Source organism: Diceros bicornis, chromosome 37, assembly GCF_020826845.1.
Source record: "Diceros bicornis minor isolate mBicDic1 chromosome 37, mDicBic1.mat.cur, whole genome shotgun sequence".
Classification (NCBI taxonomy): Eukaryota; Metazoa; Chordata; class Mammalia; order Perissodactyla; family Rhinocerotidae; genus Diceros; species Diceros bicornis.
Genome location: NC_080776.1, coordinates 21,370,359 through 21,393,556, shown reverse-complemented (window position 1 = coordinate 21,393,556; position 23,198 = coordinate 21,370,359). Strand labels below are relative to the sequence as shown.

The following is a 23,198-nucleotide window of genomic DNA, read 5'->3' as shown; positions in this document are numbered from 1 at the left end:
AGGAAGTTGAGGAAAAAAGGAAGAAGCTAGATGAAAAGCCGAAGTCAAGGCATCTGTATACTCTGCACCACTCAACTTCTGGTGTATGTTCAAAAACGGTAATAAATCATGTACATATACTTAGGTATATTTACACACACATTAACAAGGAAAGGCGAAGGTTTTCTAACCTACCCAAAGATATTAGTGATAGAATCCAGAAGGCCTCCAGCAGGCTGCGAGAGTCGCTTACTAAAGAGGAGGGGAGGATAGATTTAAACCTTAGAAACATTTTGCCCAAATAATCAATCAATAAAAACAGTCCACAAAAATAGGTACCTGGGAGTATGTTTCCCATTGAGTTCCCAAACCCCAGCCAAGAAACCCGATACAGTATTGAATCACCAGAAAACAGTGGGAAGGCAGGAGGGAAAACCCAGCCACAAAGTTTTAAAAGAAATAAGATTCCCTAGCATTAAATTAGTTTCTCCAGAAATAATGCTTTAGACAATGAAACTAACTGACCTAACCATGTCTGGCTGTTAAAAACCAATCCCCAGGGGCCGGCCCCGTGGCTTAGCGGTTAAGCGTGCGCACTCTGCTGCTGGCGGCCTGGGTTCGGATCCCGGGCGCGCACCGATGCACTGCTTCTCCGGCCACGCTGAGGCCGCGTCCCACATACAGCAACTAGAAGGATGTGCAGCTATGACATACAACTATCTACTGGGGCTTTGGGGGGAAAAAATAAATAAATAAAATCTTTAAAAAAAAAAAAAACAAAAAACAATCCCCATTCTTTTAGTCCTGATTTAGCAAAAAAACAAAAATCCTAGAGCCCAAGTATGAATGAAACAGTATGATCTAAACAATCACCCCGCCAAGGCTTAACCGTCCATTTTTCAGGAGGCCGCTAAACTTTTTTCTGTCCCCCTTAACAGTTGGTGGCAGCACTAAGGGACAGCTTGCCTACCATTAAGTAGAAGTGACCCAAGAAAGACAGGGACACTCAGGAGGCCACAACCCCCGTGTTTATGCAAGAGGGGCCTGGTGTTCTAGCAAGGGAGCCTGGGGGCATCAGACTGTCCTTTTGTTGTGTCCACGAATGTCCTCTGTCAAATTGCAGCTCGAGCTCTCCTCTCTGGCCCAACTTGTCTACTTACGTGGCCGCTCTGCTGATGGCTCGCACGGGAGAAGTCTCCTCAGTGTGATCGGAGGTTTCATCCACAATGACTTCAATGTCATCATCCCTGGAAAGAAGGGCGAGAGGCCCAGTCTTTGATCCTGCTAAACAGGAGCTTTGTGATGAGTCTTTTCTGCCAAGGCCACACCATTTCCTAGTCACACACAGCCTATGTGACCTAGCTATGGCGGCGACGGTTAAGGGGTCTCTGGAGAAAAAGAAGGAGCTGCCACGCTCTGAGCGATATGACAAAAAACGCTTAACCTGTTCCAATCAAAAGCAGAATTTCAACTGAAAATCACTTTAAACGTGACCTTTTGATGCTTTTAGGTCTAAACACAGCTTCCACTTGGAAAGCAATGAAATAATGGCTTGTTAAGTCTATAGCCACATAACCAGTACCCAAGGAGATTCTGTCCATCAGAAAGAAGTCTAGTTTGCAGCTGAAAGGCTCCTGCAGGTGAACAACTGGACAACAGCACTCACGATAAACAGTTCCCGAGATGGTCTGAGTGGCACAGGGGATCATGAGGGGCAGCTATGGAGTACTAGAAAATGACAGCGTAGGGAGAAGGTCCAGGTGCATGAGAAAAGGGACTGCTAACAGGGCAGTGAAATTAACGACTGCAATCACATCCCAGTTTTAAATACGACTTTAATAATAAAAATCAGGAAAGCGAAATCCAAACACAATTCATTTTTGACTCTGGGTATTTTGTGCTTAAACACTGGTGCCTCTGACATTTGGGGAGTCCATCACATTTCCCACGAAATAATCGAGTCATAGGAACCCACTCCTTTACTTTTGTTTATCCCACCGGATGCAAAGCACTTCTGGAATTCCCCCTCCTCCCTGTTTTCCTGGTTGGGAGGAAGGCAAGTAATTATTTTGGTCTTAATGACCTCCCACGGAGTTGCAATCTGCATAGAGAAGTCAAATAATAAAATGTAATAACCCAAGACTATATCACCTAATTTTTGGATTCACAAGAACTTGAAACAAGATTTTTCATGATTAAGTATCTGGATTATGTAAATATAGTTTAACTTCCTAGGTAACAAGTTCTTAAGCCTAAGTCAAAGTAAATTTATTTTCCTTGGCTCTTGACTCTAGGATTCCATGTAACTGAACCCAGTCTTGGCCAGGAGGCAGAGGAGAACAAAGGCAGGCCTGAAGAAAGAGAACAAGCCTGGCCTTTCTCTCTTCTTGGTTCTGGTTTGGGGGAGTCAACCAAGGGTGACAACAACAGCAGAGATGGTGAGAGTAACAGACAAGAGCTGAGTCCATGTAAATGCTTTAAGATAGAATTTTATAGTCATAAAGGTACTTGGAACTGTGCAAAGGCCCAGGGCCACAAAAACAGCAGGATCTGGCAAATGGTTATCAAAACCCTTCAAAGAGGTAAATGTCCTTTGCCCCAGAAACTCCACTCTTAGGGAAGCAAGAGATTGAGAACAGGCCTGTACAGTCGGACACACCCCCTAGGTTTGCATTTTAGCTCAGCCCCTTCCTGTGTGATCTTTGGCAGAACAATCGACCTGTCTAAACGGGGTTACACCTAGTCACCTGTTTATGCTGGCAAATAGGAGATGGACAAATGATGCTTTTGTAAGCCGTTATTTTTAAGGAACCAAATCTCATTTCCAGGTCAATTATTTATTTACTTTGCAGTTTCGGGAAAATACATGAGATTCATTTTCCACAGATGAAAGTATACAGAAGAAATGTACATACGCCACATCTAACGCAGAAGCTTCATACAAGAACCTTTGTTTCCTTATACATGAAGAGCTTTGTCTAGTAGGTGATTCCTAACTGAATTTAAACCACTCTCCTCCATTTCTAAGGAAGCAATCAACATTTAAAAAAATACTGGATCATAATTCTAATACTATACTCCAAAATACATTTCAATAGAAAATACGTATTGAACTAGAGCAAAGGGAATTTAGTTATTAAAATATCCACCACTCTCAAAGCAAAGCTTCAAATCTCAGGGAAGATCTTCTACCCCAAGCCCAGATTAGAAAAAGCTCCAAATTGATTCAATTCCTTTTGCTCCAAGAGACCCCAGTTTTCACTTAAGCATCAAAGGTTGGCCCAAACCTCCACTTACAGTCATAAACCAAGGAGAGAGCAAGAGAAAGAACCCCGGCCCAGGATTACACTGCAACAGCCCCAATGAGGGGTAGAAAACAGACCAACGTGTCAACAGGAAGACAGTGAGGCTGACACTTGTTAAGGGCACAGGAAGTTAGAAATGACATAGCTGATAAGGAGTGTAAACTGGAACAACTTTCTGGAAAGTAATGAATGTTTTTTAATTTTCTCTCTTAAACCTTTTAGCTTTCTTTCCACGATCTATAAAATGGTTTCATAGCACTAAAAATATTATAAAACTATTTAAAAAGAGCAAATCAAACTATTAAGAGCATAGTTTGATTCATGTATCTCTACTTACTGTTCAACTGGTAGAGGTTCCTTTGCTGCTTCTGCAAGCTCTTTCTGCAGCCGGGCTTGGCGCCTCCTATTTAAAAAAAGTCCATTATTTGCCTGCTTAAAGAAAGCATGGGGTTTTGGCTCTCAAACTACCAGTTCCGATAACATGTCTGAATATATAGTGCACGTTACATGAAAACTGCCCTGGACAAAGATACCCAAAGGCCCAAAGCCACACCTGTAACATCAGTAAGGCTCCTGTTATAAAGGATTTCAGAGCAAAGCCTGAAGGGATTACACATTATTAGAGAAAGCAGGGAACCAGTGAGGGAGAAGCCTGCCCATCTGTGAGGACCCAGGGCCTCTCAGGACAGAAAGGCCCATATGGTTTATCCAGGGTTATTCATGGCCGAGACTTAGTTTTCTGCAGCAAATCATCTTACACTAACATACCAAGAGCACGACTAATAATAAAGATTTACTTAGAATTTACTTGTGCCTGGCATGGCTTTACTATTTTACAGGTTTTAACTGATTTATTTAATCCTTTTAACCACGCTTTGAGGTTAAGTTCTATTATTCCCATTTTACAGATGAGAAAACCGAGGTACAGTAAGATTCCTGAGCTGTCAAAGAGTATACAGCTTCCATTTACCAAGGCTGGACACCTAAGTCTCGGCTATAGCAAGATTTTACTGCGGTCAGCAGCTGCACCCACTCTCTCCTCCTTCAGAACCATTTCTGTCTCTCCTTCCCGAGTCCTAAATTCAGGAGCTCCCTAACTTCTAACCTTGGCCTCTCTCTCCTTTCTGGGGCAACTTCACCTCTAACGACAGCTTTACCCTTGTTGTGGGGACCCCCAATCCAGAACTCCAGCACTGCCACGGAGCTCCAGTCAAGAATTCTGCAGGAAGTTTTTTTTAAAAGCTTCTGCCATAGTGATAATTCTCGAAACAGGGAAAAGTCCTCTAGGTGACATATCAGAATCGGGAAGGGATGAGGTTGTAGCTTGAAAAAATGCATTACACTCTTAATTTTATACCTGGAGGGTGAAAAGTCAGTTTAACAAGACAAATGACAAAAAATAAAGCTTAACAAAGTTTTCTTAACTGGAAGAGAAGACCTATGAACTATCTTTGAGAGAAAACTAGAATCTTGGTGTGGGGTATGTGAGTAACACTCCTCTACAGGAAAGGCACCTGTCTGCAAGGTGGGCTAAAGACGAGACCTAAGGTCACAGGGAGAAGAAACACCTGCGGCCCGGCCTTCAGCCAAAAGGAAATGTCCTTCTTTAATAGCTCACATATTCCCCAAGTGCATCTTCCACAACAGCGCCAGGCCTGACTGTGGAGACACATCTCAGCCTAGCGAAGGAGGCAGAACATGAACAGCTATTTCAAATTGGTGATCTGTGCTATGACCCACGTAAACAAAGCTGCCGGAAGGAGGACGACATCTAACCTGGGGGATTGGCAGGAAGGGGGGAAGCTTCTGAGGAGGAACTATCTGAGCAAACTAATAGAAAAGCACGAGGACCCCACATACGCAATCAGATGATAATACGTCCACGTGCATATTCCTAGGCAAACATTCTAAAGGAAGGAACAAGAGCAGATATGTAATGTGTCTCACATCCCGTTTTCATTAGAAAAGTCTGAATTATTCTCCTTGTCCACTGTGAGGCTCAAAGCCTCTTCCTTGGCCTGCCCACTTCTCCCTCAAGCAGGCTTTCAATATGGAGCATAATGACTTCCAGGAACCCTGTCTTCACCACCCTTAAGTGCCTAAGAGCTCCAAGGCATAAACCAGGCTATCTTACTTAAAAGCAGACATGAGACAGAAAAAATATAAAAAGGACAGCTCCTGTTTTCTTAATACAATAGAAACTTAAGAAAGTTAGAAAATATAGAAAAGCATAAAATGAGAAAACAGAAACCATAATCTCACCACCCAGAGATAAATACTATTAACAATACTATTAACAATATAATTCCTTCTGATCTTTCTAATTCATTTAAAATTCGGATCATGATGTATAAAAAGATTTTATATCCTATTGTTATATTAATTTTATGTATTTTTCATATCACTAAGTATTCTTAAAACATATTTTTAAATGACTTTATAAAATCCCACATGAAAATATCATAATTTATCTATCACCTGAAGGATGTACTGCTTCTAATTTTTCACTACGACAAATAATGTGCTATCACAAAAAAATATTTGTGAACAAGTCTCATTACTTCCTTAGGACGAAGTCCAACACTTTTCAGGCTCCCAGGCATCCCCAAGTGCCTTCTGGGAGGTTGCAGGAATGCACTTTCCATCAGCAACGTGAGAGGCCCTTTTCGCCGCCTTCTCCTATGAACTGCATCCACTTTATATCCACTTCTTCTTTTATGAACTACCTATGCTTTGTGTCTGTCCGTCTGAGTGCTCACCTATTCCTTACTGACTCTGTATTGAGGATATTTATTTTATAATAGCATATCCTAGTCGATTGTTTCAGTGTTCTCTGATGTCAAGAAACCTAAAAATTTTATACAGTCCACTCTTTATTTCCTTTACTTTTTTTTTTTTTTTTTTGGTGAGGAAGATCAGCCCTGAGCTAACATCCATGCCAATCCTCCTCTTTTTGCTGAGGAAGACTGGCCCTGGGCTAACATCTGTGCCTATCTTCCTCCACTTTATAGGGGATGCTGCCACAGCATGGCCTGACAAGCAGTGCATCAGTGCACGCCCGGGATCCAAACCCGGGCCGCCAGCAGTGGAGCACGCACACTTAACCACTGTGCCACAGGGCCGGCCCCTATTTCCTTTACTTTTAATGTTTAGAAAGTCCTCCAATACTCTGATTTGGAATTTTTCACAAAATAAACAGCAGTCACATCTTTTCCCCCATCCCCAAAGCCCCAGTACATAGCTGTATATTCTAGTTTTAGGTCCTTCTAGTTCTTCTATGTGAGCCGCCACCATAGCATGGCTACTGACAGACGAGGGGTGTGGTTCCACGACTGAAAATCAAACCTGGGCGGCTAAGGCGGAGTGCGCTGAACTTTAACCACTAGGCCATCAGGGTTGGCTCAAACAGCAGTCACATTTTTTACTTCTACCCTACGGTTTCAGTTTTTACACAGATTTTGAAATCTATCTGAATATACTGTTTGGTAGGGTTAGTGCTCAATATTCTTAAGACTTACCTTCATTTACTCATTCTTTCAAATTAACTGCAATAATCTTTTCCAATTCTAAACTACTGACGTGGGGATTTAAACTCTTATGCTCTAATCTCTGTTGAACTCTTATTACTAGTTTCTCAGTTGATTTTCTTAGATTCTCCAGGTGGATAATCATGACCCCTCCTTCTTTCTAGTGGCCCTGCATTTGGTGTCCTATCTGACTGGCTGCCCAAAACCTCTCTGAGTCTCGAGAGAGCCCTTCCTTCTTTTGTTCCTGGTACTGATGCATATGTATGTAGGATGGTGGACCTCCACCATGGACGCATTAGACTCGGGAGGAATTTTCAACACACGTTTCCCTCGACCGAGACTCTGACTCCTAGCGTCTGGGGTGGGAGGCTTCCCCGGTAGGTACATCATTGGCTGTTGGTTACAGATAGGTGTTTTTATTGAAAGCTTTGTTCCTGGTTTAAGTGCTTTTATCAGAACTAGGAACTGAGTCTGAGCAAACGTCCTTTTGGGGATTACTAAAGTAGTCATATAGTTCATCATCTAATATGATATATTTAATTGATTTCCCAATAAACCATCTTTTAATTCCTGAGATGAAGCCTAGCAGTACTCCAGTGAATCAAAAAGAAAAGCGCCCACGAATCTGATATAGGAATTTCACATCTATATTCATGTGAGGTTGGACTACAGTCTTATATACTAGCAAGACCAGAATCTTTGGCATGGGTCTGAACAGTTTTACAAAATGGGGGGAGAGAGAGGATTCTAATGTTTTTCTAATTCTGGTTTAATTTATATTGTTCAAGAATGAGCTTTTCTCCTTGAAACACTGGAAGAATTCACTGGCAGAAACAGTAGGAGCTAAAGCTCTTTGGGGAGGTAATCCTTTGCTCAGCTGTGAGACAGATCTTATAAATCCAAACCTCCATTATATCCACTAGCACTATTTCTAATTTTGTTAGTGTTTTCTGGTTTTTCCTCCACCAGCGGTTACAGCTATCAGGTCTATTTCTTCCTTTGCAAAGAATGAGGTTCTGCTTTCCTAACGATGGACATCACTAACTGTGGACCGAGCTCCCACCTTGAATCCTTCTCATTCTCTGCATTGAGGCGGTTGGCTTCCTGGGCTTTCTCGGCCATCCACCTGGTGACCAGCTCCTGGTTCTCATCAGTGGTTTTCCTCAGCTTCTCCTCCAAGGCCGTGAAAGTGATCTGCAGTGCGTCGTATTCATCCTTCAGGGTCTGGTTGGCTCTTTCAAGGTCCTGCAGCTTACTGCGCAGCTCTTGGCACTCCGTCTCCAGATCAGAGATGGTCTGCAAGCATTCTGCAATTCTGAAAAGCATGACATGCAGAGGAGGGATGGGACCGCGCAGGAGCCCAGCTCCACAAGCAGAGGGCCTGGGCGGGTGCTCAAGCTGTGTGAGCCTGGGCACCAACAACCTCAGCCATCACACAAGCACCATGCAGCACACTTCATGTTTATTACGTCTCCCTTAGCCAAGTCCAGCCCCAGTGGTTTACGGGACAACCCCGTTAGGAAAGGAAACACCTAGAGCGAAATTCATCCGGACTCTCAATGACCAGTTAAAACCCCTTTCAGAAAAGCAGGATTTGAAGGAAGGAGCTTTGCATGCTTAAAAAGAATGGTAACAGCGGCTTAAAAGGAGGCTGGAATCCCTGTATATTCCATGAGCTCTATCATTCCCCGAGCAAGAATGCCTGAGCAAGTCCTCCCCTCTAGAGATCCCTCTCTGCATATGAAGGAAAAAGGCAAGACGAAACCCAGGCTCCTCTCCAGCTGAAAGGACCAAGGACCGCGAGCCCCTGTTTACCTTGTCTGCCAGGCTTCTCCCCAGTCAACAATAATCCTGCCCACAAACTCATCCCTGTTCCTAAAGGCCACACACTCAGACATCGTGGCCCAACCTCCACCTCAGAAGATACTAGCCCCCATACGCCGTGGCCACCAGGAAAACTCTGAATGCCTCGGGGACACTTGCAAGGGCCAAGGTACCTTCCAGGGGTATGCTGGGAACCTGGAAGACTGAGGGCACTGTCCTTGCCTTTTCCATCCTTAGAGCAGGTAGAAAAGGATCCCAGGCTGCACACGCACAAAAATGAAACTCTTCCTGAGTCTAGTGTGGCTACTGTTTGCCACCGATCACCAGGGGCCCGGCTCACGAGAGTACAGTAAACCAGCAAGTGTGATCCCACAACCAGCCCCAAAGGAGGTGTCATCTCTTTACTCACTTTGCTTCATTCATCTGCATCTCCCTGTCCTTCTGCTGCATTTGGTTATTCAGGTCAATCACCAACTGAGCTAACTGGGGAGTAAACAAGAACATTTTCATAAACATGAGATTTTAGGACCTCAGTTGGAAACTAAATAATAGTGGCTTATTTAATTTATTTTTGAGGAAGATCGGCCCTGAGCTAACATCTGCCAATCTTCCTTTTTTGCTGAGGAAGACTGGCCCTGGGCTAACATCCATGCCCATCTTCCTCTACTTTATATGGGACACCACCACAGTATGGCCTGCCAAGCGGTGTGTCGGTGCACGCCTGGCATCCAAACCAGCAAACCCCGGGCCACCGCAGCAGAGCGCACGCACTTAACTGCTTGTGCCATCGGGCTGGCCCCGTGGCTTATTTTATTTTTAAGAAAGAAATGTTGCCTGTGGGGTTGGGCCAAGGCACCAAGAAACGAGCTGGGCGGCAGAGAGGAGCCAATGGCCTGGTGATGCTCATGGGAACAGTATGTGCTGTTCTCTGTTGAAGGCGGCCTTGGGTGGACGAGAAGTGTTCTAGGTGACCACCAGGTTCCTGCTGAGGACACCAGGTTCTACCCCTCTACCTGGGCTACCTTCTCAGACTCTTCAGCTGATAAAATGATCCATTTAGCTGAACTGAGGATAAACTGCATTTTTTCATAATTTGCCATTAGACCACCACCCAGGGTAAACACAGCCCAACTTGAATCTTTCTAATGAATTTTTCTGAAATTGCAGGGTTCACTCTTAAAAGCTTTATGAAGGTGTTAGGAAGACGTTCAGTGGACCAAGCTTTCTTCCTTTGAAGTTTCTCTACTTGTACCTCTCATGCCATCTTGAAGCATGACAAGTTATCTCAACGGCTTGCCCTCTTGCTGACGGAGGTAGAGACCTCAAACCTTTCCCATTGTTCCATTTCCACAGATGGAGCTGGTCATGCCATTTGTAGCCAGGACGGCTGCAAATTCCAGCGGAAGGGCCTGCCCACCGGTTCTCCTCAGCGCAGGACCCGCACAGAGTAGAGGACAGACCAGGAGAGGGGCTATCTTTACCTCTCCACGTTTCTTGTGTAATTCAGTCAGTTCTTCTTGGTGTTTAATCCTCAGCTGGGCCATTTCTTGTAGCTGACTATCATTCCATGCACCGTCATGTCCAGGACTAAATCCCCAAACCAGGCAGATGAAGAGAACGTGCAAAAAAGAGGAAAAAAAGAAAAATCAGACCCCACACCCCCTCAATCAGGCAGTGGAACAATGACTTCAGAACTTCAAAGCCATACATGACAACATCCCACACCCCTTCAATCAGGCAGTGGAACAATGACTTCAGAACTTCAAACGCGTACATGACAATATAGCCAATAAGGCCGCTCAGTTCCTCCAGGCAAATGTAGTTTTAAGTCACTACAAACCTGAAGTAGAAAGCAGGAGACGTGAGACACACGGTAAATAAGACAACCACAACCCAAACCACCGGTCGTGCCACGAACAAAGGATGGCTTCCAGAATGAAGTTTTGGTAAATATGGAGGAGACAACAAGGTCCACTCACTCGACAAGTATTTCAGCGCCAACTATGTGCCAGGCGTGGTTCTGGGAGCTGGGGAGAAGGCAGTGAACACAAAGCTCTGACTCTGCTCTCAGGCAGCTGACAATCAGTTAAGAGCAGACAGATGTGGGAGATCAAGATTTGGACACCCTGAAATCTATCTCTTTACCTTGGTTGTTTTCTCTAGGGACATTTGACCTCCCCCACTAACTGCCTAAAGAATTTGACATGGTAGCTCCTTCCTGGAACAGATCTATCATGATGGCTGTAAAGATAACGTAGGGTAAATGTTACAATAGGAAAGGCACCAACAAGCCCCTCTTATCAGAAGTTCTGTCTCTCTGGCCACATTCTCTGGATGACCCTGCGGAGAGTTGCCAGACAATCATTTACATTTATAAGGGAAATGTCCATTTGTAAAGGTATCTCCCTCTCTGTTTGGAGAAGAGAGGGGGATGAGCTCATTTCTAGTGACTTATCAATGTGGAAGGTGAGGCCTTGAGCTACATAATAAACCTTACTCTTGTTTACTGTGCTTTAGTGGTAATCTCCTGTAACTGATTCCCCCCACCCGCAAAATCCTCCTTTGTCATTGGCTAAAAATGATATTTAAGACGAGAATTTCTGCTATTGTGTTGAGAAACGCAGTGTCCCTGCTTTCTCCCATGTATACATGTTATTAAACTTGGTATTTATTTTCTCCTGCTAACCTGTCTTGTTGATTATTTGGCCAGCCAGAAGACTCTTAAGGGAAAGGGCAGAGGGAGATCCTCCCTCTTCCCCCGACACAGACAATAAACAAGTGAATCTAGGAAGGCAGGTGGTCAGATGTGCTGCGAAGGAAAACTAAGCAGGGCAAAGAGGGGAACAGGGTGACAGGGCTCCTGTTCTATGTAGGGTAATCAAAGAAGGCTCCTCTGAGAGGTGACACATGATTAGAGACCGGAAAGAAGTGAGGAAGAAGCCATGTGGCCCCTGAGGGTCGAGCCCTTGTGAGCAGAGGGAACAGCAAGTGTCAGAGAGGCCTGGAGGAGGCAGCACAGCTGGTGTACTCGGGAAAGGGTGACTGGAGCCCCAGGAACAGCAGGGGTACGGGAAACGGTTCAGGGAGAAGTGCGGAGATCATGCGGAGCTTCGCAGGCCCCTCTGAGGGCTGTGACTTTCACTACGCGTGGCTGGAAGCCGTCAGAGGGTTCTAAGCAGAGGAATGACTCACATTTTAAAAGTTTCGCTATGACTGCTGGGTAGAGGGCAGACTGCAGCGGGGCAAGGGTAGAAACAGACAGACCAGTTAGCAGGCTGTTAGATAGTCCAGAGAGTACAGCTCAGATCAAGGTAGCAGTGGAGGTGGTGAGATGTGGTCAGATCCCAGCTGGATCCACTCTGAAGAGAGACTACAGAATTTGCCTTTGAATTGGACGTGGGGTATGAGAGAAAGATGGCAGCCAAGGATGATGCCAAGGCTTTTGGCCTGAGCAACTGATAAAATGTAGGCGTCACCTACTGAGATGGGAAGGACTACAGGGAGGAGCAGGTCTGGGGGGAGGCCTGAAGAGTTCAGTGTGGACATCCAAGTGGGTATGTCTAGTGGGAACTGGATGTTAGAGTCTGAACTTCAAGTAAAAAGGTCCAAGCTGGAGACAGATATGTAGAAGCTATCGGCACACAGGTGGATCTGAGGCCATGGTCTGAATTCAGATCACCTCAAGAATCAACGTAGTTTTGGAAACTCTGCAGGTATTTGCACACTAAGTGAGAAACAGCAGTATGTTTGAGTGACCTGTGGATTTATAGCTTAGGGGAGGGGTCTCGGCAGGAGCTTACAGATGTGAATTATCAGACTATAGTGAGTGCTAAACCATCGTCTGGGGAAAGTACAGAGATGGAGAAAAGAAAAAAAGGTGGAAAACTAGGATACCAATATCTGAAGGGAGCGGGGAGAACCACCTCCTCCATAGGCCCTATCATAAACAAACATGGAAAACGGGCAGTATGATGCTCCCTCCTAATTTGATGCTCCATCTGTACAAGTATTTTTATTACATGGTCTAAGCAAATACCTCATCCTCTGAGGCAATCTAGTGCTTCCTCAATCTTAGCCCATGATGTAGAAGCCAAGAGAACAGAAAAGTGGAACATACCTTACAAGAAATCATCGTAATTAGGCAGAAGAATCAACAGGCCTGGTGACTGACTGCATATGGGAATTAGAAGGATTAGAAATTATTTTTATCAAATCCCTTTATTTTAATGCAAAGCAAGCGGAATACACAAAACGTAAAGCTAGTCCCTTCTAACGAGGAGCTGGCATTCTAGAGAAGAGATTCAGGAGACTAAAGCCAGGTCACTCATTCCACTGCTCAAAGCCTCCTACCACTTGCAATTTTATTCACAATGAAAGGCAAACTCCTTACAAAAGCCCACTAACAGTGCTTCACTAGGCAGACAGAAGAATCACCCAGAGGGCATGTTTAAACACAGCTTCATCGGCCCCACCCCAGATGCAGCAGATCCAAGATAAGGCGATCACCTGTATTTCCAGATCACCTGTATTTCCAACGCGCCCTCAGGTGAGGCAGCTAATTCTCAAGGACTCTGAGCAGCCATGGATTAAAGCAGTGGTTCTCAAAGAGTCAGAGGTTGTCAGGCTCACCTAAAGGGTTTCTTAAAACAGGTTACTGGGCCCCACTCCCAGAGTTTCTGAAACAGCAGGTCTGGGGTGGGGCCCAAGATTTTGCATTTCTCAAAACTTCCCAGATGCAGCTGTCCAAGAAGCATACTTAGAAAACTACCTACGATTTCCAGGCGGAAGAGTTTAACTTTAATCTATTCCGAAGCAAAGGGATTAAAACACTTAAGAGGGGAGTCAGATGACTGACACAGATAAAGCTTTTTAAACAGGATGTGTTTTAAGCTTAATTAGGATGAGATGGGCAGGATTTAAGGAGAGACGGGAAGGAGAAGAAAACCAATTAGGTTCCCATCTTCTGTGAATACACCTATCACACTAGCATTGGTGTCCCCACTAGATCAATGCTCTCAGTTCCTCGAGAGCAAGGTCTCTGGCTTACTGTTTCTGCAGCCCTAATGCCCGGCTCACGCTGCAGTCACCAAATGTCTGAGTGAACGAGACTCCTGCCATAGTCCAGGGATGAAAGGATAGATAATGAAGGGGGTGGCAAAATAAATGTAAACTAACGGACAGATGCACAGGAGACTGTAGGCAAAGAACAGGCATGGGTGACTGCATATGGGGAGGCGCAGGATACTGAGGGAAAAAGGAATCATCGATGACTTGTGGAAAATAAGGATCTCATTAATAGAAACAAGGCAGTCAGGAGGAGAGGCCTGATTATGGACACAAGTTATCGGGAAACGAAGGATGTCCACTCTTAGCACCTCAGTGATGTTCAGTCAAAGGAATCGTTAGATATTTATTTAGAGTATTTTTCCAAGCAAATGAGTTGGCTGACAGATACAGGATACAGGAATAGAATCACCAAGAGTCTAAAAAGATAGAAATAAAATATTTGAAGTTTTCAATTAATTGAATTTAGATGAAAAGGGTAAAATGGCATTCTCTACATCTAAAATTGACCAGAATACTGCAACTAATATTTTAAATACTACAGAAGGCCTCTCATGGCCACAGCCAGGCACGATTTCCTGCACTGTTATGAAGCAAGGATGGAACCTGGGCCAGGCCACTTGTTCATCTTGCCCACTCAGGTCGGCCACGAGACATTCTCACAGATGAGGAAACGTGGACGGTAGGCACTTATCCGGCAGATTCAGCTAGAGAAATAAACAAATTAAGCCACACCTAGCATTTCCGGGTTTTTTTAAAAACCCTAAATTGCCATCAACTTTGTTTTTACAATTGCTAAATGTTAACAGATATGCAAAAAAGTATGTAGATTTTAGAGCATTAATGGGCACTGTTCCCATTCAAACCACCAAATTTAATATGCAAACATGATGAACATATGGAAAAAGAGGAAGACTCTAGAATGCTTCCATTTAAGCTGTTTAGGTGAAGTCCGGTATTCAGATTTTTTTGGACCCTGACCCTCAAAAAGAAATACAGTTAACGTGAATAACCCAAGTAAATACACCAAACCTTCCATCATGAACACACACGTGCATACTTAATGAAATAATACTTACCCTTCCTATTAAAATACAGATTTTTTTCTAATTTTTCTTTAAAAAAAGCTTGTTGCAACCTGCTAGTTTGATTTCACAATCTACTAAAATATGTTGAAAAACTGAACTGAAAAGGATCAAATAGACCTATCTTGTATAAAAAGCAATTTATGTTTATGAGTCAGTCAACCCTGTAATAACAAGATCTGTGTAAATCTGCTCAAGAATGCTTACTTGTTTGATTACTTTGAAAAAGTGAACCCTGGTAGGCCAGAGGAGGAAGTGGCCTAGTTACCCACCTAAAGCAGCTTCCCATAATCTTACAGTATTGTACTGATAAGGCTTCTTGGTGGGTATGGACCTTGAGAAAAATCACTTTAGTTCCTTAGCTTCAGAAGTTCTTACTTGAAAGGAGCTGATAAAACTGGAGCCCAGAAACACTACTTGGTTTGCTGCTAAATTAGAGAAGTGACAAGTGAACTGAGACACATTTCAATTAAGGAGGAAATACCAGTAAGGATAGTTTCAAAATACCTTATCTCATGCCTGTTCGGTATGTCATGCTTTTCAGCTTGTAGCTTATGGGCCAGCACTGAATGAAGATCTGACTTTTCCAGCAACTTGTTATCTATTAAAAAAAATAAGTTATTTATTATAACCTAGGTACACTTTATTACTACTTAATATCTTATAAAGATTCGGACCAAAAAAAATAACCAGAAGACGACTGGGTAGGTTTCACTTCTATTAGGTGTCAAAGTACTGGGTAATCCACTTTGTCACCGATCGTAGCAATCGCCCAAAATCCAGGAACATACACTCCTTAGATGCCTACTGGCCTGGGCACTGGCAGCCCAGCCAAAGGAACACGTGGAAATACCCCTGCAAGAATGTCTACCCCCATTAAAGGCCGTCAAAAATGCTTCCTAGTCCCATAGTTACCTAGTTCTACCTCAGCAATAAAAAATAAGAAACATAACAAAACACAATGTAGAAGTGAAATGCTATGCACCTCTAAATAATACAGGAGAACCTTACCCTATTATTACACTTGGAAAATTTAATTTTTAGATCAGGGCACTAGCAATACAATTATGAACGAGAGACCCTGACCTCAAGGAGCTCAAGTGGAATGGGGGGTCAAGTATAAAAAGGAAGAGAAAGAGTGATCCTTCACTCATTGTCTCACATGCTTTTATAGGGGAGGATAACAGACAGCCCAGGCAGAAGGACTAGCAGAGTTGTCTGGTAAGTGGCCAGAAATAAAAGTTGGAGCCAACACACGAATGGGCAAGGTGAGAAATTCAGACCTTTTCTTACTGCCAACGGTGAAATAAGAGATTTTAAAAGCAGGCAGCGACGTGAACAGATAGTTATTAGTACGAAGTCAAAGATGACTCTGAGGTTCCCCGCTTAGGCAACTGGGCGGAAGATGCTAACATGTCAGAGAACACAGGAGTGGAGAGCCTAAGGAAGAAAATGAGTTCTATTTCTGAATGTGATAAATGTGACAGGGAACATAGTGCAAGAATTCAAAGGAAAAGTCACGGTTAGAAATGATGTGTAGGAATGACAGGAGGCCAGCAGATCAGATGTGGAGGGGAGATGCTCTAGGCAGAACAAGAAAGCCACTATGGGAAACCTGCAGAAAGGCTACACCTGATGGGGGTTGTCACATCTAAAATCTGAGATTAGAACTGCTCTAGAACAAAATTTTGATAGAGTTTATGCTAGTGACTATTCCTGTTAGAAGAGCTTATCTTTCCTCTTAAAGAGGGTCTTGAATCCTACTTCTCCTGAATATCCAAAAATGGAACTCCTGGGAGGAAAAGAAACACTCTCTTCATCTCTACTAATTCAATGAATTAGCTCAGCAGAACAGGGAAGTGGTTCCAATCTTGGATATTGACCAGTGTCAATGGGTTCTAATAACATCTTCAAGATGTTACACCAGAGCTGGGTGCCCTGTGATGACATTAGGTCTCTCAAAAGACATGAGGTATTCAAGAGGGATCCTTCCTAACAGTTCCTCTCACTAAAGAGAAGGATGGAGATGGAGGGAAGCCGCCCGCTGTCCCCATAGCCTCTTTCCATCTTTCTCTTCAGGCTCAGAGGCAGGGAATGAACAGGAGACTCTGGGTTGAATGAACATCAGAATTTGAGTGGCCTGGGAAGGCTGGAATGAGTAATGGGGGTGTTCCACGGTCAAACTAGAAGTGATCTCCCAAATGTCAATTCCCAGCCTAAAGAAAAGATTTTAACAGGTAAAAGTTTTCTTGCTCTCCTGCCCCCTATCTGCCTCTCACTCCAGTTTCCTCTCCTAGCCCCTCAGAAATGTGCTACTTGCTACAGCTATTTAAAGATGTGTTCCCTCTCGGGGACCCATCCCTCCTTCTGACTTTTCTCCTGCATCCTCCCACCCCATCAAGATGTCCATTTTCAATGCAGAAAAACCATTCCACCCGTGTCCATGCAATTACAAGTACTTTTAGAGACTGTCATGTAGATGGCTTTGAAAGCGCTCACATGCTATTTTTACGAAGCAGGCAGGGCTTCACTCCATTTTATAGACACAGCAAGGTAAGAGAAAAGGTTAATAAGGAGTAGAGTCAGACCTTCAACCCAATTTGACTTTCAATGGGTATTAGCTTTTAAAGAATAAGCATTGAATAAACACCTGATGACCTGAATTTATGTAACCTGTGAGAAAAGCACAATTGAGTAAGAGCAGCAGCTTATGCTCCTGGCTTTCTGAAATAGCACTTGTCTATTGCCAGGGCCTCTTAGAATATAAAGAATGAGCACAGCAGTAGAGTATCATCTCCCTTATCTTCCCATCTTTGTTAAGAGGATGGGCTCAGTGAAAAGCAAGGAAAGATCTTTCCTTGGGAGACCCAGTGAGAAAAGCAGATGCAAAATGCAAAAGTCAGGAGCCATTAAGTCTGCATTCAAATCCAGGCCGCACCATTAACCTGCTGTGCCTCCCCAGAGAAGCTACTTAATCTCGCTCAACCTTCGTTTCCTCATGTGTGAAAAGGACAACAATAGGGCTTACTTCATAGAATTTTCGAGAAATAACACAGGCCAACTATTTGCCACAGTACTCAAACTTGTCAGCACATTAGAATTACCCAGGGAACATCAAAAAATACTGATACCTGTGTCCCAGCCCTATCTGCTGCGATTTAGGTGGTCTGGGCTTAATTTTTAAAAGATCTCCACGTGATTCTAAGGTACAGATAAGTTTGGGAACCACTGATTTAGCACAATCTGAATTCAATAAAGTGCAACTACTATTACTTCAAACCTCATCACCAACATAACTTGAGAGCCGTTTGTTAGGCTTACTTCGAGGGGTAGATGGAACCACAGGACTGAAGAGTGCTGGTTTTTTTCCCCCAATGGGTCATCAGTTATGATAAAATTGGGAGGAAGAGGGGGCAAGGAAATGTTCATTAAGACGCATTCTAAGGCTACAAACATTTTTGTCCTCAAATTGCAGCGGGGGGTGGAGGGGGAAACCACCTCTTTCATTTTGAAGTTTTCAACAACAGTAAAGACTATCACAACCCAACTAAAAAGGATGTTAAGACTTAAACGTATAATAGTCAAAGAACACCAAGGTGGAGTGAGAACAAGAGGTCTGAGGAATCAAAAGCCAAACATTTCATTACACCCAGAGGACAACGTTAATCGCGCGAGTCGATGCTTCAAGTGCCTGTTTTCAGTAACGCGATGCCCGAAAAGGGACGTTTCTAGAACCTGCCCATTTAAGTGCATCAGCACTGTGGGAGCTTCTGGGATTTACAAACACAAGCATGAACGGCGCCTGTCCGTGAAGCGCACACAACTTGGTAGCGGAAACCCTCCGCAGTCACCCCCAAGGATAAACTGAAGGAAAGAAGAAAAGATCTAAAAAGGGGTGGGGCGCCCGGGCGGCGCGGGGCTCAGCCTTGGGTTCCCGCCGGCGGCCCGCGTGCTTGCCCGCCCGTCCCGGGGCCCGCCCGCTGCTCACACTGCAGGATGATCTCTTCGAACGCCTGCCTCTGCAGCCGGTCCCGCCGCCTCAGCTCCTCCGAGATGTGGCGCTTCCAGCGGGGGAAGTCGGCGGCGCGGAGGCCCGACGACATGTCGCGCGCTGCCCCGGCGCCTTAGCGCCGCCGATCCGAGCAGGGGCTGGCGGCCGCGGCCCGCAGCATGAGGCGACCAGCGCGCGGGAGGGCCGACAGCTCCAGGACTCAGCTCCACGCACAGGTCGCACCCGATGCCATCCGGGACGGCCTTCCGGCTCCCGCCGGAAGTGGTTTTGCCAAGGACCGGAAGGCCCGCCTCCTCGCCCGGCGCCTTGCGCCGCACGCACGCACGTCGCCGGCGCCGACGCAGGGCGCTCGCCAATGACGCCCTCCCGAGGCCGGAAACGCCGGGGTCGGGGAGGCGGCTGTTGGGAGGCGTAGGGGCCGTGCTGGAGGCTCGTCAGTGGTCGGGAGGAGACAGGAAAGGGGCCGCTTCCGCCGCCTGCTTGCGTTTGCTTCTCTGCTTTGCCCCGCTGTATTTTTTCTTTCTTGGCCTGCCTCCCTTCTCTTCATCTCAGTTTCTAAGCAGAAGTGGGGTCCGTCCCCACATAATAACTGTGTGACCCTAAGCCTCGGTGTCCCAATCTGTAAAATGGGGACCTTCATGATACGTACCCCACAGAGTTGCCATGAGGATGAAAGGGACTAACCTGTGTAATGCAATTAGCACTGTGCTAAAGAAAGATGTGAATAGATTGGCTGTGTTAATCATTAGCAGCCTAGAAATTGTCTATGACCCAACAGTAAGTGGGTCCTTAGAAGGCAGTTTAAAGGTCAGGAAACACACAGGATTTAGAAGGAGGAAAAGGACAGTTTGTCAGTAGATGTTGAAAGGGGTCCATGGGAGACGCAGACTCCTGAGAAGATGGCATCTCTCACCTCGGTAGCATGGAAAACGTCAATCTGTCATAGAATCATCTGAGCTCCATCTGCCTTGAACAAGTTAGTGAATTTACTGCATGAAAATGGAACTGGACAAAGTAGGAGGCCAGAGGAGAGGACAGGAATGTCAGAAACTGTCTTCTCTCTAGTGTGTCTCAAGCCAGAGGAAGATCCTTAAAAGACAGAGGAGAAAGCTTTTCCTGTCCTGCGGAGCTCAGGAGTAGGACGGCCAGACTTCAAGAGCTGGGGCTAAAGATGTTTCATTGGGAGTCAGTATGACGTGATCTGAGTTGGTGGAAAAGACCATGGGGATCAGAAATAAAAGGGACTTTCTCACACACTGCAGAAAATGAAGAAGCACGTTCTGAGTCACCAAGAATGCCTGCAAATATAACAGTGGTGCCAACTTCAAAAGACCGTAGCATCAGATCCTGACTGTTGAACATGCTAATTTTCCGGACAAGATTATGATTAAAACGTGTTAACAAATTTGCAGAACCAGCAATTCCACTTGTAGAGATTTATGCCAAGAAATAGTTGGACAAATGTCCATATACAAAAACGTTTGTCACAACATTGTTAATATTAGTGGAAAGTTGGAAACACTCTATATTTCCCACAATAAGAGGTTAAATTACTGTATATTTATTGTTCAAAAAGATGTTCTTGATAAAAGCAGTATATGGTATGAGTGCAATTTATGTAAAATAAGTGTGTCGTTGGCTCCTCATAGGCAAAATTTGTTGAGCGAATAGAGAACATAATTTCTAAACTAAGGGTATTACATTCTGCCCTAACTCACTAGCTTTATGTAGAGCACACTGCACTCAATGGGCCCTCTTACTGCCTTCTACTCACCATGCTCCCTCCCATAACAGCGCTTTGGATCTGCTGTGCTTCTGTTGGGCACACTCTTCCCTTCTGACCCCTCTGAGTTAACTTCTGTGAGTTAATTCTCAGCTCAATAGTCACTGCCTCACAACCTTCAGGTAACAGACCTTCACAACTAAGTCAGATGTCTCTACTACACATGTACCTCTCCTTTATAGCGTTTATCACAGTTGCAGCTTCGCATGTGTTTCTGTCGTTACATGGTTGAGGTGTGTCTCCCCCACTGGATTGTAAACTCCATGAGGCAAGAGCTGTGTCTGTTTTTGCTCACGCAAGAGTGTGAAGCCTTTCATGTATTAGGTGCTTAGTAAATGTTTAACCAACAAATGGAATATATGAAAATACTAATTGTATTACTTTTGGGCAGTGGCATTGCTGGTGTTTTATTATGCGTATTTTCTATATCTTATTATGCATTTCCTAATTGTTGTACGTGACCATGTATGCCAGAAAAATTTATAGAAATGAACGTGTATTTACTGATGAAACCATTTATTCAGCAGGTGCTAAGCTCTGTGGGAGATAACTAATAAGCGTGAACATTCTGCAGTGTTATTGGCCATGCACTCGTCTGAATATTTCACATATTATAACTCTTCTGATCTTCCCAACAACCCTATGCAGTAAGGTTATTGTTAGCTACTGTTAGCATCTTCATCCTCATTTACAGACGGAGAATTGAAGCACAGAGAGGTTAAGTAACTTGCCTGAGGACACCTGGCTAGTTAATGGCAAGACTTGGGTTCAAACGCAGACATTTTGACTCTAGCATCTGCGCTCTTAAGCAGTGCCTTCCACTGTCCAGTCTCAGTTTCAGCTGGCAGTAGAGAGGGAATCCTGGTGAAGAGCAAAGTCGGTGATGTGAAGGCCTCAGGTGTGTTCCCAGGATCTTGAGGGGGATGGCTGGACGGGGATAAGTAATAGGACGGAGGAGGAAATGAGGTTGTCTGAATATTCTGGAGACAGATTATGGATCTTAAGAGTTTTGTTGTTCTTCTGGTAAATAATGAATGTCTAAGGAATTCAGCATGCTTTGCTGGAAAGCAACATCTATGAAATGGATTCTGACTGCCTATAATGGATGTAAGATAAATGTAAAATAGCCCGAGATTCTTGTAGCAGTGTGTGAAGCAGTGCAAATTTGCTCACGGAAGAGTCCAAGAGGCATCCACTGTCAAAGAACTTTGTGGAAAGCCTAGTTTCACTGAAGCAAAGTACAACCAGATTTCACATAACAGCATTTCCACTGCTAAGAACTTCCAGGAGGTTTTCACCTTAACCATCAATACCTTCACATCCCCTCTGTGAGATCCTCTAGAGATGCTCTGGTTCTGAGGAATTCGAGTCTAACTTTCAGATGATTGTCTTTGCTCTTGTCCTTTCCCTGTTGGTCTTCCTAACTTCTTCCATCTTGCAGTCAGCAAGTGGAAACAGTGGGGTCCTAGTATGGGTCAGGCCCAGGAGTGAGCACCTCGTGGGAGACAAAGATGGCCCAGGCTCAGATCCCGGCCCCTAGGAGCTCACTCTTTAGGAAGGGAGATCCGAATATGTATTGTTTATGAATGTAAGGTAAAAAAAGGCTGGCCAGAAGGCACTGCCAAGAAGATTTGATTTTCTACTGTTCTTTTTTCTGTTCCTTTTATTATTTTTTTAAATATAACTTCTTGTTTTAAAAAAATCACTCTTGATTTTCAATTCTTTATTTCCACTGCTTTTCAGCTCTTGCCAAAATCTGATCGCTCAAAGTGAAAGTAAACCAAGTTAACCATGTTGCTGTGTTAGCTGTCTATGGCATAAACCTAGGAGCTGCTAGAACCACAGGGTAGCCAAGAAACCAGTGTAGGTTTTCAGACACTGATGACCCCTCCAAACCTGGGTTTTTCATGACAGTAATGATGCTCCCTTACAGGCATATGTTTTTGCCCCTTGGCTTTTCTTCACTCTTGTTAGTGTTGTTGTGTTTGCATATGTATGAATAGTACAGGAAAATCTCATTATAAAGCATCTCTGTGCACAGAGACTAAACCACATGTAGTTCTCACTGTCCACTCCATATATATGTTGACACTCAGATTTCATATTTTAAAAATGACAGTGTCAGGGCTGGCCTGGTGGCATAGTGGTTAAGTTCAAACGCTCTGCTGCGGCGGCCCAGGGTTGGCAGGTTCAGATTCTGGGCGTGGACCTATGCACTGCTTATGAAGCCATGCTGTGGTGGCATCTCACATACAAAATAAAGGAAGATGGGCATGGATGTTAGCTCAGGGCCAATCTTCCTCAGCAAAAAAAAGCAGGATTGACAACGGATGTTAGCTCAGGGCTAGTCTTCCTCAGCAAAAAGAGGAGGATTGGCAACAGCTGTTAGCTCAGGGCTAATTTTCCTCACCCCCCCCCAAAAAAATAAAAGACAGTGTCTGAGGTGGGTATTATCCTTATACCCCAATACAAGCATTATAGGAAAGTTCAACTTTCTTAGAGGAAGTCTCTGTTATCCCTTCTATATGTTGGCAGCCAAGTATCTGGAATGGTGGCTGGAGGGTTCAAAATGGCACATCTAACAACCTGGGAATACGACCCCTGGAGAGAGAGAGAGAG

General features: G+C 44.5%; 1 protein-coding gene across 2 annotated transcripts in view; it reads right to left on the bottom strand.

Moving 5' to 3' along the window:
* Positions 1-19,027, bottom strand: part of ATG16L1 (autophagy related 16 like 1) — a 37,906-nt gene extending 18,879 nt beyond the window's left edge. Inside the window, exons 1-8 of one of the 2 annotated variants that reach the window (XM_058533240.1) lie at positions 18,773-19,027; positions 15,292-15,385; positions 10,117-10,222; positions 9,045-9,118; positions 7,875-8,126; positions 3,622-3,687; positions 1,140-1,226; positions 175-231 (exon numbers count right to left, since the gene is read on the bottom strand). In XM_058533240.1, the coding sequence (XP_058389223.1) occupies positions 175-231; positions 1,140-1,226; positions 3,622-3,687; positions 7,875-8,126; positions 9,045-9,118; positions 10,117-10,222; positions 15,292-15,385; positions 18,773-18,887 (851 nt within the window). In that variant the 5' untranslated portion in view covers positions 18,888-19,027. The remainder of the gene's footprint in view (positions 1-174; positions 232-1,139; positions 1,227-3,621; positions 3,688-7,874; positions 8,127-9,044; positions 9,119-10,116; positions 10,223-15,291; positions 15,386-18,772) is intronic. The other variant, XM_058533241.1, reaches the window with a different exon arrangement.
* Between the last annotated feature and the right edge of the window lie 4,171 nt (positions 19,028-23,198).